This window comes from Mauremys mutica, chromosome 7 (genome assembly GCF_020497125.1).
Source record: "Mauremys mutica isolate MM-2020 ecotype Southern chromosome 7, ASM2049712v1, whole genome shotgun sequence".
NCBI classification, from domain to species: Eukaryota; Metazoa; Chordata; order Testudines; family Geoemydidae; genus Mauremys; species Mauremys mutica.
This window is the reverse complement of record NC_059078.1, coordinates 87,245,210-87,260,882: the sequence shown is the minus strand read 5'-3', so window position 1 is coordinate 87,260,882 and position 15,673 is coordinate 87,245,210. Positions and strand designations below refer to the sequence as shown.

Sequence of the window (15,673 nt, the reverse complement as noted above, 5' to 3'; positions counted from 1 at the left end):
ATTAGTTATGACCATATTTAGACTAGGGCAAAGGCTGATATAAACCTTAGAAACATCCACTTACAGATCTCCATTCCCATACCACTACTGCCTCCCTTCTATACTGTTCATTTCCCCCAGCCCCTTCTCTTCCCATCTTTTCTCCAAAATTGTTTGCCTTCTCTTCTCTGCGTATTAGGCTGCAGCATTTCTCAGAGACAGCGTCTGTGTTTATATGATAACACTGGGGCTTTTTTCTGCTTCAACCTAGGCAACTGATGAAGATTCCTCTCCAAATAACCAGATCACTTACAGCATCGTGCAAGCGTCAGCCTTCCGAAGTTCGTTTGACATTAGTGTCTCTGAAGGGTATGGAGGTGAGCGCTGTTGGGGCACTGGTAGGGTGTGCCATGAGGGGGAGGGGTAACGGGCCGAGTGGCACTCAGGTGGGAGTGGTGGCTTGGTTATACATTAGCCATCTCCTTGGGCATGGGCTAGAGCCTGCAGAATTGGCTGCATACAGAAGGTGGTGTGTGGATGTGCCATTCGGTGCTGTTCTTCTGACTCCTGGTATCAGGAGAAGAATCAATCAAGATTTTCAAAAGTGACTAGTCATTTTGAGTGCTTTGGGTATGGAGTCCCCAACTCAGGCCACTTTACTGGGGGCTGATTTTCAGGAAAGTTTGGGTCCCTGCTTCCCCCAGAAGGAGCAAATCAGGCCCCTTTAAGGTGTCTCAGTTTTGTAGTTCAAAATTGAGACCTCCCCCCTACATTTGTTACTTTTGAAAATCTTGGCCTTAATCAGGGCAATTCTGCTAAGAAATGCAATTGCTTTACTGGGAGGGGTGGAAGCTGGTGCCTGCTCTGAAGAGTGGCTGGCTATACCGCCATTGAGTGACTGAGGCTGACTCAGAGTAAATGCTTCTGTGGATTACTAAGGGTGCATCGACCCTGGAAACATTTGTGGTTATCTGCACTGGAGCAACTGCACCAGTGCTAGCCATGGTGGGCTCTGGCATTGTAAGCACTGTGACCAGCTGCTGCCAGTGGTAGCACAAGTGCAGTTATATCAGTGAGGAATAAAAACTCAGATTTTCCTAGCATAGACAAGATCTAAATGCGTTGCTCCAGGAGTTGTACCAGACAGACTTCTGCTGCTGCTGTTTGATGCGTGCATGCGTGTGCTCGGGTGTATGTGTTAGCTGTGAAATGGGCTAGTATCAGCTGCATTTACTCCAATGCTTTATGCCATTTCAGTGATAAGTGTGACTCGTCCTCTGGATTATGAGCAAGTCTCCAATGGAGTTATTTATCTGACTGTGATGGCCAAGGATGCTGGTGTCCCATCACTTAACAGCACTGTTCCCATCACCATAGAGGTGTTTGTAAGTACCAGCTGTGCCTTCCATTGCACTCTTCCCCTCCCCACAAAGTCCTACCCCAAGCAGGAAATTCTCATCATGGCATACTAATGGCTAGTAGCATGGGCACTGCCAGATGAGTATGTCCACATGCTTGATGTCAGTGCCCCAGCCGTTTTTCTACTTTAGTAAGAATACGTACTTCTGAGGGCATTCTGCACCAAAAAAATAAAAATTCTGCATACAATATTCTAAAATTCTGCAAAAATTCTGCAAATTTTATTTGTCAAATAAATGTGGAGGCTCCAGCATGGCACTGGGGAGCACAGGCCACTGGCTGCACAGAGGTGGGAGATCACTGTGCAGCTCCCCCCAGGACACGGACTCAGCGATGAGGCTGCATCCAACCCTGACTCAGAGCTAGACGTGGCCTGCCCCAGAAACACCCCAGGGCCCTGTCCCTCCATGCCAGGTGCACCAGGTGTGGGCAGGATCCAAATGTGCAGGGGCTTAGTGTGGGGAGATCCAGGTGTGGTTGAGAGGGTTCTGTGTGGGGCAATCTGGGTATAGGCAGCTCAATGGAGGATCTGTGTGCAGGGTGGATCTGGATGCACAGGGGCTTTTTGGGAGGTTCTGGGTGCAATGGTAATGGGACTCTGCAGGGGGATCCAGGTGAAGGTGGCTGGGGCTCAGCGGGGGAGGTGTCGTCTGGGTGTGTGGGGGATAGAGGTCTTGGCAGGGAGGTCTTGGTTTGGGGGAGTCAGTGGGGGGGCCAGATGCTGGGGGAGTTGAGCTCAGTGGGGTGGGAATCCAGGTTCAGCTGCTTGGGGCTCGGTAGGGTGGGGATCCAGGTGCAGGGGGCTCGTCGGGGTGGTCCAGATGCAGGGTGAGTGGGGCTTGTCAGGGAGGGTTCTGGGTGCAAGGGGGGTGAGGCTCAGCAGGAATGTCTGAGCATGAGGGGGTCTGGATGCACAGGGGTTGGGCAGATAGGGGAGCTGCTCCCTGTACAGTGATCCCTCCCCTTGCAGCTGAGGCGCGATGGGTGCAGGAAGCGTGCAGGCTGGGAGAGTTTGCAGAGCTTCCTACAGCCAGGGGAGAAAACTGGGGGTGGGTCTGACCCGGCTCTGGATGCCGTGCGGAGGAAGAGGAAGTCCCATCCTCTCCAGGCCAGCTGGGACTAGCAGCTGAGCCTGGTGCAGGGTAGGAGCCACCAGCTGGGTCTTCCCCAGTCCCATCCCCTGCCCCACAGTGATTTACCTCTCTGCCAGCTGCCCTGGGCACATGAAAAATACTGCTGGGGAGGGTCACATGACCACTCTTGTGGCTTCCCTTTGCTTCCCCATCAGAAAGTCATTTTTCTATTGGGAAGCAAAGAAATCTGCAGGGGACATAAATTCTGTACATGTGCAGTGGCACAGAATTCCCCCAGGAGTAAATACTGGTTTGCATTTACATAGCACCTTTCATCCAAGGATCTTAAAGGGCTTTACAAGCCCTGTGAGATAGATAGATACCATTCTGCTCATGCTTTGGATATGTAAAATAATACGCAGAGAAGTTAAGTGACCTCCCAAAGCCCATGGACTACATAAGTCGCAGAACCAGAGTAATGCTCCAGGGTCCTGTCTTGCAGTTTCCTGTTGTAAACACCAGATGTTGCCTTTATATTGTAGAGCGAGATCACCCAGCATCTGTGGGTATATACGTAATATATCGTGTGCATACGATACAGTACATGTGTTGTATTTATATGTACAAACATGTAAATATATATGCACGCATATACACTATTCTCTCCATTATTTGAAATTCCCTCATAAAAGCAACCTAAAGAAATAGCATTCCTTTCCCTCTCAAATGTGGGGTTTGGGTTTTTTCCAGTTTCTAATTGAGAAGTAGCCTTGTATGAGCACCAGCATCATCAGTGATGTTAGCAGGTACATGCACATCTAAGGAATAATTTTTGTTCAAAATCTTCTCTTGCAGAGCTAGCGGAAGCAGCTCATAAACTGATTTTGGTGTGAGCCGCAAGCAGAGTAAAAAAATTCTTGCCAAGAGTTCCTTTACAAAAATAAAATTAGTAATGTCGGGCTGGATTTTCAAGGTGCCAAAGGGAGTTAGGAACCCAGTTCATTGAAAGGTAGAGTGCCTAACTCCCTTTGATGCTTTGCAAACCCAAGCCTTATGGGCCTATAAGATACTGCCCAATACATTATAGTAGTTTTGAGGAGAGAGTTGAAATCTGGTGGCTAAATAAACTCAGTCTGTCTCTAACATTTGCTGTGTCTGAGCTACAGAGGGTGATGCAGTGGAGAGACCTAGCTGCTCTCTCAGGTCTCATGGAAACAGTCAACAGAAGTCAATCATCAGGACCCCATTCACCTGTTCTCCTCTGCTTTCACTGCGTGAAAGCCATTGAAACCCAGGCATGCAAATCTAATTGTAAAGGGCTTGAGCTTACAGCAGGGTGAGGAGCATGATAGGGGTGGTGGTTAGGAGTGCAAGGATAATACTTAGCAGTTCTAAAGTGCTTTCTGTTTTCAAATAGCTGAACAACATGAATTATTATGTATATTTGACAAAAAGAGAAACTAAAAGTTTAAGTAAACTTGCCCAAGTCTACAGAAAGAGTCTGTGATCACTCAGGCTTAGACCATAGTTCCTGCTCGGAGTCTGTTCTCAGCCCACTAGATTCCTGGTGTAGTCTTTATAGGTAATGTGTATTCCGCACCTGATGGTGATTGCTTTGGGAATCTGACTCTTCTTCATGGAAACTGCTAGGTCTCCCCAAGGTGTTATCAGCTCAGCATCCTGGATCTTACTGTAACTTTAACTACTCATGCTGTGGGCACTTGGTGTTACACAGAAACAGAAGGTGTAAGTTCAGCAGAGTGTAGTATAGATGGATTCACCTAATATGGAACTGGTATTGGTAATACCCCAGGAGCTGACTGGTAAGAGTGATGTCTTCCTTTTCTCCTCCTTATGCCAACTAACCTGACAAGAAGCCTTGGGAGATTCCTCCACTGAATTGCTTGCAAAGCCGTGGAACACGGGGATCAGAATGGGGTGAAGAGAGCAGATGCCTGATAGGAGAGTGTCTTCATTCATTTCCATCTTTGCAAAGTTCAAAGGGATTAATAGAGGCTCTTCCTTTTTCTTCCCCCATTTTCCTCATTTTTAAAGAGCTAAAGGTGCCTGAAACCAAACGGCACAGAGTCTGACATGAATATCAAATGCACATTAGCACTTCCAGTGTCTGAAATGATCAGTCACTGAATCAGTCACAGTCAGTTGTTTATTTTTCAAATGCTAGCTGTCTTGGCTGGATAAGGTTTGGGTTGCTGCATTGTACCGGATGCTTTCTTTGCCTTCTGCATCCTGATACAGATGTTCTTATCAGAGATGGTATGTGTGTGCTGATGGGGGAATTAGCTTATACATGTTGCTCTGCAGGATTAGATCAGATTGTCGATTTGCAACATATTGTGATGTGACAAAGTCTCAAGGAAGGTATCAGCAATGGAGTCTGTTTACTTGATAACCCTTCAGTCTTATTGTGATCTGATCTGATCTTGCTTGTAAGTGGCATCAATGCACGGACCAGAAGATGGAGGAACTCATTGCTATAAGAAGTGAGTGATTTCTTCTTCCCTCTTCTCCCTCCTCCACAACTCTTTTTATAATATTATGGGGCGGAATAAGAGGGAGAAATAAGGGAATTTAGTAGTGGCTAAATACTTCCTCCCCTGGCTGTTCTATGGACAGTGTAATCACATCTGTCTAAAGACCACACTTGAAAAGGTCATCTCCTTCTGGCTGATTTTGTACATTGATGATTTTTAAGTAGCTGTCACTTTCTCCACTTTCAACCAAAGGGATTTTCTCTCAACTGAAAAAAAAGATGATGATGATGATGAAGTGGCTCACAATGGCACTTAAAGCAAAAAAAGACAGAACAAGAGAGTGACTGAGAGTGTGGAGGGAGGTAATTTTTTTTTCATCCTTTGCTTGTTGGTTTTTAATAAAGAAGTCAAACTCGCTTTGTAGATTTCCCATTAGGGGACAATAAGCTTTTGTAGAGGGAGCCGATGAATTAGAACTAATAGCAAGTGTGATGCCAGGATCCCAGGAAATATCACCACTAATAAGTTTCTGCCTAGCTCTCCGTCACTGACATTCTAGACGCCGTTTTGCGCAGTGAGCCAGTAACTCTAACTATATATAAGTATATAATAAAAGAGGTGTTGGTGATTGACAAAGTCTCCCCTTAAGAGAGGTTGCTAGCACTGGCTGTTTGCTTTGAGAAAGAAAATAGAGCCTTTGGCAAGGAAGGTGGAGTGATGGGGAAACATTTTAAATCAGTTTCTCTGAAGCCGATGAGTCAAATATAATGAGCCTGGGAGCAGGGTTGGTGGTGGGCAGAAAGTGAGGCTCTTACTCCCCTGTTTGGGTGAATCAGTTCTCTTGAAGGAGCGTAGGAATTGCCATACTGCTCAGACCAGTGGCTGCCTAGGCCAGTATCCTGTCTCCAACCGTGGCAAGCACAAGACAATTTGGGGAAAAGTGCAAAAAACCTAGTAGTGAAAAATGACAGAATAAGGTTTCCCAGAGTTGGCGGGAATTTATTCCATAATCTCTCATTTATTCACTTGCTTTCACCATCCATGTTCAGACATCCCCCTTCCCCCCCACCTCACAATGTGCAAGCTTGTTACTGAGTTCCCATAATTAAACACTAAATGCAACACTAATAAGTTTGATACGTTTTGATGGATGGGTTTCCCAATAGCCATGCCCTCCAAGAATGAGAGTATAAAGCGGAGGGGATTTCCACATTAAGGTTCATCACACTGCAAGGAGGACTGTGTGCAAAACTGAGCATCACAGAAGTGATGCAAAGGCTGATTAAAGATCCCCTGCTTCCGGCAAAGATAGCAGAGGATGGCAATTTAATTAGAGTGTGTGGAGCATCACTGGCATGTGAAATGGCCTCAAATATCAAGTTCAATGGCAAAAGCATCAGTCATCGCTATAGGGCTATCAGAGGCCTCTGGAAGCTCATCCTTGATCTAGGGACTCAAGCAAATGGGGTATTTTCTCCTTTCTGTTGTTGGGTTTGGCCAGTTTAACATTATTTGAATGGCATTTAAAACACCTTCAAGCTGATCCTTCTTCCATTTTTAGGAATATTTTAAACCAAGTGGTGTTGATCTAGTTCATCAGGACAGCAGTTGTCTCTGTCTCCCAGCAGAGACAAGCTTAAAGGGAAACCATCAACATGAAAAACATATTTCTTGTCTGAACCTTTTTGTATCTACTAGTAGAGACAGGATCACTTAACGTTACCATACCTGAACATGGTGGTGGCAATCATCAGTCTTGAAAGACTGTGGTGTAAGTGCAAAAGTTGTTCACTTATTGTATGGCATGGTCAGGGCCGGCTCCAGACCCCAGCGCGCCAAGCGCGCGCTTGGGGCGGCATTTTGCCGGCAGGGCGGCAGGCGGCTCCAGCAGACCTTCCGCAGTCATGCCTGCGGGAGGTCCACCGGAGCCGCGGGACCAGCGGACCTGCCACAGGCATGACTGCAGAAGGTCCGCCGGAGCCGCCTGCCGCCCTCCCAGCGCACCCTCCGCAGGCATGTCTGCAAGAGGTCCCCCGGAGCCGCGGGACCGGCAGCGCGCCCCCTGCGGCATGCCGCCGTGCTTGGGGCGGCCAAATTCCTAGAGCCACCCCTGGGCATGGTGCAGCATCACAAGTGGCTAAAAAGTTCAATTCTCGTGTGACAGGCCTTGTCACCAGTAGTGTAGGCATAAGGAGCAGGGTCAGAGGATATAACTAATATACTACTAGCACTTGGGGCCTGTTGCTCTTCCCTCTTCTCTCGCTTTGCTTTCCTTTCTCTCAGCCACCTCTCTTCAGCCTCTTTTGGAGGGCTGCGCTGCACCAGGGAGTCAATGTAGCCTGTTGCTAGCTGTGTCTTCCCAGCTTGCGGTGTTGATGTGGATAGTTTTCAAGTCCCATTAGCAAACATCCTCGAACTTGAACCAAAGTCATCCCAGTGGCCGAGGAACATCTGCAGGTTCTCTGTTCAGGAGATCCTGTGGAATGCATCCTTCATACATCTGACGCAGATGACTGAGCCAACAGAGACATTTGTGTTTGAGAGTAGATTAAATTGTACAATTTTGCTTTCTCAAATGCTTCAGTGTTAGGAACTTTGAGTTCTCACTTGATGTGTAGAGTACAACGAAGACAGCAGGTGTGGAAGGTGTTTAGCTTTCCCTCATGCCTGCTGTAGGAGGTCCAGATCTTGCTGGAAACACATGTCTGGTAGCCCGGTAGCTTGGTGTTCAATGTTAGTTTCATGTTATCCCACACATTCTTGGTCAGTTGGTCAAATGCAGGAGCTGCCTTTCTGATGTGAGAATCAGTTGAAGAAAGTGAGCAAAAAACCTGTTTTTTGAGTTATTTATTAGGTATGTTTGCTAGCGCTTTGTGTGAAGTAAGCTTCACTGCTTCTCCTGCAGTTAACTAGTTGGGTTCTCTCTTGCTTAATGCACCCCCACAAAAAAAAAAAAACCTCATCACCACCAAGAAATGAGCAGAAATTCCTTTATGAAAATGTTTATAGGGATTTTGTGTTTAATTTGGTTCTGTTATGTACAAGGGGCTCACTGAGAAATGGAAATCTTTAAAAATGAGTCTGTTTAAAGCTGTCAGTAGGCTGCTGGCTGCCTCTTACTGCCTCTGGCAATGTCATCGCTTGTGTATCATGAGCCCAATTCACCGTTGTCCAGTAGCCCCTTGATGGTGGCTGAGATGGCTCTAACTTGCACCTGCCATTGAACCACTGCCAGATGGACTCAGAATAAGGGAATCACGAAGGTTTTATAACGTCACCTCCCCTCATCCCCTATGCTGTAGGCCCTGCACTGTGTAGAGCTCATGAGCACCAGTATCCAATCTTGTCTACGCTGGAAGCCCTACATCAGCACGGCTGCAACTGTACAGCTGAATTCTTCTGTCTACATAGCAAAGTCCACAATGGGGGTTAGGTCAGCTTAACTGTGTTACTCAGCAGTATGCATGTTTGGGGTGGAGGGAGAGGTAATTTAATTTAAATATATAGCAAAATGTATACAGGATTGAACTATAAATTACAACTAATACTAGTAGTTATTAAATGTGTATTGCTCACATCCATTTTATTTCAAAAAGACATCAGCAGGATGGGCACCTTAGAAGTGGTAACTAGAAATATTCATGAATATATTATTTTATTATTTCAACAATATACCCTTTCAGAGATGAATGTATCCTAGGTATAGAATGTATTCAGGGATCAATATTTAACTGGTGAAATCATTCCAAAGCTAAGGAACTGTTACTTCTTACCTTGGCGTACATCATGTTTACATGTCCAAAGAGCAGAGTAATAAAGTAAAAGGCTATAGAAAACATGACCTATGAAGAAAGGTTTAAAAAAACCTGGATATGTTTAGTTTAGAGAAGAGAAAACGGATGGGGGAAACTGATAACAGTCTTCAAATACGTAAAGGACTGTTATAAAGAGGGAGGGGAGACCCAGATTGGTGGGATAGTGCCAGGGGGCAGCACCCCAGTTAAAAGGGCACCGGGGTCCAGGGAAGGACATGGGGGCCAAGAGGACAGGTGGATCACCGGCCTGCAGAGAGGGCTCCTAACTGGAAAAAGAACTAATTCCCTAAGAGACCAGCAGGAGGTGCCACAGGGGTGAGTCCGAATGTCTACAATTAGTTATTACTTAACATCTGACAGCCATTGTGAAATGAGTCAGTGATCTTCCTTTGCTAGTAGACAAGTATCCAAGGCACAAATACTGCAGAGTTCTTTGGGGAGTCTTAGTAGAACAGTTCTTGGAGACTGCACTACCTTCTCACCCTTAGCAGTGGTTTCAGCATGTTTAGGTGAGTGTGGCAGTGTGGTAAAAATTGCACTACCACTGTCTGTGCCATGGTTGTACTGTGGACAGAGGATTTGTTGTCCCCAGAAATGTCATCTTTCATCAGCACTACATTCACTTTTGTAAAAGAGAGTGAGTCCTTCCCTCCTCCTTGCAATCAGGAATCAGATGATTCTTGTTTTGTGCAAAATAAAAAGATAACATGACTTCCAGGACCATGTGTCATTGGCCAGTGTGATCCTGAATGATAAAATCTTTGTGTGCAGCTCTGAGGAAGAAGAGGGAGGAGGAGATGTTGCTTGTATTTGTTTTTGGCTCTTGTAATGTTTTGCTCCCTTCTAAAACTGTGTGCTGGAGGAGGAGGAGGAGGCACTCACAAGACATTCTCTAATGAATAACAGAAAGAAAGCAGTTTATAGCACCAGACTTAATTAATTGAAAATGTTTATATCAGAGAAGGAATCTCCTTGGGATTCTGTACATCAGTTTCCCTCTCCATCCCTCCCAGAAACTGTAAGCTCGGTCAGTAGCAAAACACGAGAGAATCCACCACTTTTCTCTGCAGAGGCAGATAATTAATACAGTCCTGTTAACATCTGTACTGGTACTTGTGCACATGCAGAGAAGCTAACGAAAGGAAGCCACTATGGCTTCTGCTCCATTTGAAACGTCTATAGATGAAGGATGTGAGTGGTGGAGGCACAGGCGCTGGCTTTCTCATTTCCCCAGGGGTGCTCGATCCCTACTCCACTCAACCCTCCCCCACAACGTCCCGTCCCCACCCTGCCTCTTCCCACCCCCACCCCGTGTCTTCCCACTCTGTTCCGCCCCCTTCCCCCAGCACCTCCTGCACACAGCTGAACACCTGAGCCGCAGGAGGCGCTGGGAGGGAAAGGGAGGAGCTGATCACAGGGCCCGCCAATGGGTGCTGAGGACCCACTATTTTTTTTCTGTGGGTGTTCCAGTCCCCATACACCCCTGGAGTCAGTGCCTATGGGTGGAGGGAATTGGTGTTTGTGTTTATTTTAAAAAATCAGTAGGGAAAGACACCTTTTGCCACAGTCTCATTTCCACTCCAGCCACTTTGAACCATCGAGTCAAAGTGGCCAGCTCAGGCCAAAGTGGCAAGCAGAAATTCCCTTGTGGGGAGATAAGCTGTCTGCAGGCATAAAGCCGGGAAAGCTGGCTCCTTTGCCAGCTATGCACTCCCTACTCATGGTATGAAGAACCTGGGGGCGGAAGGAGCATTGCTGGAGCTATGTTTTGCCATGTCAGTGCTTTCTGTTTGACTGGCATAAGGTCCCAAACAACACAGAACCAGGGTGCCGTAAGTGGCTCCCTTATGCCTGCCTGCTCCTTTTGTGCTGACCACAATTTGGAAGCAGAGAAGAGATGAACCCTTTGTTTTCAAGCTTCTTATGAGAGCAGTAGAAAAAATGGAGTAGAAAAGAAATGTTCAAAATAAGGTGCCTTTCCTTTCCCAGCATATGCACGACCCCTAGACAGTGTTAGCAGATAACAATGCCTACCCTATACATAGCACTCTCATCTCCAAACAAGTTTCCTATTGTAGCTAATTAACCTTCACAACACCCCAAGGAGAGAGATGTTGTTGTCCCGTCCTATGGATTAAGAAACTAAGGCACAGAAAGACAAAGTATCATAACTTGACCAGAGTTGCAACGGAAGTCTGTGAACAGATCTTCCTGGTTGTAGCCTTGTGCCTTAACCACAAGACAATCCTCCCCCTTTCTGTACTGTTAAAGCAGCAGTGTTCTGGTCCAAATGAGGCAGCAAGTCAATTGGAGGTAGACGTTTCCATGTCCTATCACACCAGAGTTTTGTCATTATTCTGTTGTCTTTTTCCAAGTCAGTGTCTTCCAACGTCTCTTATTTTCTCTTTAGGATGAAAATGATAATCCACCCACGTTCAGTCGGCCATCCTACGTCATTACTGTCATGGAGGACATCATGGCAGGTATGGAAAATTGTGCTCCCACTCTCTTTCTGTGGCTTCCCATTTGTGGTGTCTTACTGGTAATATTTTATATGGCCGCCTACTCAGCCAATGGGGAGGTGGCACTCGATTCTGAAAGAGCCCAACTGGCAGAGGGTATCAGCATCCCATGAGAAGCAAGTTTGCAGAGAGAGAGAGAATTAGCTGCCTAATGGCCAGACCTCCTGATTTCAATACATACATAATGCATTGCACACACACAAGATATGTGCAGTCATGCACATTGCCTCTCTCCACACGTACCATTGTAGCAGCTTAACCCGCTCGGGTGTTTTAGCATCAGACAGGGATGGTGGGGAGTTGAAGGAAGGGCATTCTGAGGAAAGGCCATTGGTTCTGGGTCTTGTTTCCCCTGCTGATTCAACAGATTCAAATGGTTAGACCTTCCACTGAGCCATGAAGAGTATCTTTTTGCTCTGGCATTTGCCTAGTGGGTGAGATTTGGGATGGCGTGTTGCTCAGTGATGGATGACAGCCTTCAGGGTTGACACTTATGAGCACATTACCAAGTGTATATGTGACAGCTTCCATCTCAGCCGGCACTGGGGATTGAATCAGGGAGCTCCAGAGCTGAAAGCCTGGGTCTCGACAGCATGAGCTAAAGAGCCAGCCTCTGCAGCTGGAGCTGTAATCCTCACACCCTCTGGATTGGGCACAAAGGGAGAGACACAGCACACACTGACCAGTGGAAAGAACAGGGTTACATATATTTGTTAACATTATTCACCATCCAGAATTTGTGTGATGGGCCCTTTTTTAAGTTGAAAATTAAAATACATCCCTTACATATAACTCAGACAAAACTATTGCAAATCCCACCCTGTACGTGTCTCAAGCGCTCTGTGGTGGTGGTGGTATGTTATTTGTATTGCTGTAGTGTCTAGGAGCCCTGGTCATGGACCAGGCCTCCCATTGTGCTAGCACTGTACAAAGACAGTCCCTGTTGGCCTAACTCTGCTCCCCCTGGAGTCAATGGTAAAACTCCCATAGAGTTCACTGGAAGCAGATATAGGCCAACTCTGAGTGCTTTCGAAATCACACCCACAGATTATGTACTTACATCCATACTGGAGTCAATGAAGGCGCCTATAGGTAGGGTGGCATAAGGGTTGGGAGAGGAGCTGTGCTATCCAGGAAGTGCTAATTGGTGGCATTGTGCCTGCCTAGAGCAGAATCTGTGATAATACCTCCAGGAACACCGGTAGAGGGGCACATGTTGACTGACATACATTGCTGCATCGTTGGAAAAAAGAGCTGCTTGTATTTCTCCCAGTGCCATCCTAGGCTGGTCAATGCATGGGTAGGGGCAGTCTATCCACACGTTTCCTCTTGTATGCTCAACCATGCTAGTGGACCTCCAACCTTATAATTGGCAAATACTGGATGCAGAAGTATTGCTCCTGCCTGCATGGTAGCATGAGGCTGACAAACTCCCAAAGCACCTGTGGTTGGTACAATCCTACTTTTCCACACAGTGTGTCCGTGCATACTGTACCGAGGGAGTAACTGGGGTTCTGCTCTCACCAGTCAGTTGCATGAGGAAGCAGCATCACCCAGTTCATAGCTATGCTGGTAAATATCAAGTAAAGCATGTGCTTGATTTGTGCTTATACAGTGAAAATCAGAAGAGCTAGAGTAAACCTGTAAAAGGCAAAAATGGCTTTCTATCCAATTGGAGCTCAAGCTCCCCCACTCTCCACCTTCCCGTACAGTTCACACCCTTGTCTTACTGAGAGAGCAACTTGTGAAAGCAACAGCCTCCCAGCTATGCAACCAAAGATCCTCACCGTGGCACTTAAATCCCTTCAACATTAAATCCCTTTTTGTTAAAGAGTTTATCCTTGTCAGCTTTCCTGGGGCATGTAAGTAGCAAACCCATCATGAATTGCTTGCTGGTCATGACCGAGCTGGTGGTGGTAGTGATTACCCATCCGACCAGAGCTGGCTCAAGCAACCTCGTTCCCCTGGATTAACATTAAAATGCCACTAACATGGCACTTAAAATCCCTGAGGGCCTGTGTACTTTCTTTAGGAGCTGCCAAGTGATTAAGTCTCTCACCTTGGGATTCCTAGACACAGTGACAAGTTTGAATTGGGTGTTAGAGCTGCTGATAATACAACAGTCAGTTTGGAGGGATGGACCAGTTAGCAGGGTAGAAAACGATAGACCTATTAAAAGAACAGGCCAGGAATAGATATGAACGTGCTTCCTGGTTTGGAGTGACCACTGGGTCAAGAGTTTTGGGGGTGCTGTGCTTTCTGACCTAGCCCTTGTCCATCAGTTTGCTAACAAATATGCATCTTTGAGTCCTCATTTCTGGTGTTTTCCAAGGAGCCACAGTGCTATTTTTAAATGCCACTGATTTGGACCAGTCCAGAGAATATGGTCAAGAGTCAATTATCTACTCCCTCGAAGGTTCCTCTCACTTCCGGATCAATGCTCGTTCAGGTGAGCCTGCCCACGTGATCTTTCTCTTCCCCCCCACCTCTCTTTCTCCTTCCAGCATCTTTCATATTCTCTCCTTTTCTGCCTCTCTCACATCTTTCTTTCTTCCCTCCATCCTTATATTCTTGTCATTTTCCTCCCTCCATTCCTTCCCCTCCCCATGATCTTTCTCTCTCATGTTCCCCACTGTGTTTATTGTAGGAGAAACACAGCCTAAGGGAGTATAAAGTGCATCTGGTCCCAATACTTCAGGCACAATTACCCATCCTGCCACTATGGTATGTGGTGCCCAAATCCACAGTCATTTTCTAGAAGGAAGTGAGAGAGTGACTAGCGAACAAAGGGCCTGGTCCAAGGGGAACTTTAATCAACATTCTACTCTGTTATTCAGTCTACGAGAAGGGAAAGGGGGTTATTTCCCAGGGCTGCTTGGGGATTAGTGTAGATGACATAACTGGCCACGATTATGAAGAAGCTCACACCACATTGTTCTAAGCTGTTGCTGACCTAGCAATGCTGGGAGGAAGCTCTCTGGAAAAATCTGAGTATCCAGTGCAATCCAAGAACTCCTTTCACTCACATCCTCACCTCAAATCACGGTACATTATAGCATACATTGGTACATAGGGGCATGTAAAGAAAGGATGAAAAAGTAAGATACTGCAGAACTGTGTCTGCTTGCTCAGTGCCTTCAAGGTGTGTGCACTTTCTAGAGATGTTCCTGATTCAAATTAGCTGAACCTGCTCTGTAAAGGTGCGCTTAATTAGATGCAATTTTGTGGACAGGAGGAGTGATCCATCATTGCGACATATTCATATTTAAAACTTTTTTACTGATTACTTTTTTCCAGCCTGTGAATTAATTGATGCCACAAAACTTTGGAAGCAAATATATTTTAAGAAGACCTTTTAACTTTTTTAAATTTCTCTCATCTAGATTAATTTTCCCTCTCCTCCTGCTTCCTTCTATTGCTACCCCGGACAGCCCCTCCCATAAAAGCTTTTCCGTAGTGGAGCCCAGTCCTCCATGCTGAGGTCCTTTCAACAACTGGAACATGGAGTAGTGGGAGAAGAAGAGGTGATGGGCAGGAAGGTGACTTGGTATTGAAAGGCGATTACAGATGGTTAAGGAGGTGATAGAAATAATGTCATTGTGGTCTGCCACAGTGTGGAAAATTCTGTCCAAATCAAACTAAGGCTTGGCTCCTTCCTGTGAGCTGCTATTACCTTGGGAATATCAGCCGATAGATTCTTGTGTTATTTTTCTACATGTTCGTTAAGAGACAGTGATGTCCTCAAAAGGCTGTGAAGTCACTGAGCTCAAGCCAGGTAACATTACAGTGATGTCATAGATTGCCTGTCATCTAGGTTAATATATCTGAACTTTGAGAGCAACAAAGCAGAGCCTGAATTCATCCAGATTATTTCCAAACTGTGCTGAAGCTGATTCACAAGCTTTGCGCAGCCTGAGTCTGCAATCGCAGCGAAAAAACTGACAAGTGCATTGCAGAGTGGAACTGTTTGTACAAGTGTTCCATCACAGAACAAGCTACTACACAACCGCATCACTGATCTAGTCCTCACCACAGCTGTTTCAAAGGGATCATTAGTGTCACCATGACACATTGTCCCTAGATCATGGCTGGAATCTCAAACTCCAATAGCTAATTACACATATAGACCGGTCGCTCATCTAGTGTCACGGATGTGACCATGTACTCTAATGCCCTCACACACAACTTAAAACATGACCTTTACTAGGAATACTTAAATGTATCGGGGTTGGGAGGGTACCAGTTCCCTTAAGTACCCTGGCATTGCCAGGGGAAGGGATGGAGTTGACCCCTCTGAGAATTACAAAGATTGCCCTAGAAAATTACAGTTGTCTATTTTAAACAGAATCATGGAATTGACATTGCTTCTC

The 15,673-nt window shown here is 46.1% G+C and overlaps 1 protein-coding gene across 9 annotated transcripts in view; it reads left to right on the top strand.

Moving 5' to 3' along the window:
- CDH23 (cadherin related 23) overlaps positions 1–15,673 on the top strand; it is a 529,883-nt gene that overhangs the window by 346,179 nt on the left and 168,031 nt on the right. For all 9 annotated transcript variants that reach the window (XM_045025474.1, XM_045025448.1, XM_045025449.1 and 6 more), the window contains 4 exons: positions 251–356; positions 1,237–1,364; positions 11,192–11,264; positions 13,636–13,752. In XM_045025474.1, the coding sequence (XP_044881409.1) occupies positions 251–356; positions 1,237–1,364; positions 11,192–11,264; positions 13,636–13,752 (424 nt within the window). The remainder of the gene's footprint in view (positions 1–250; positions 357–1,236; positions 1,365–11,191; positions 11,265–13,635; positions 13,753–15,673) is intronic.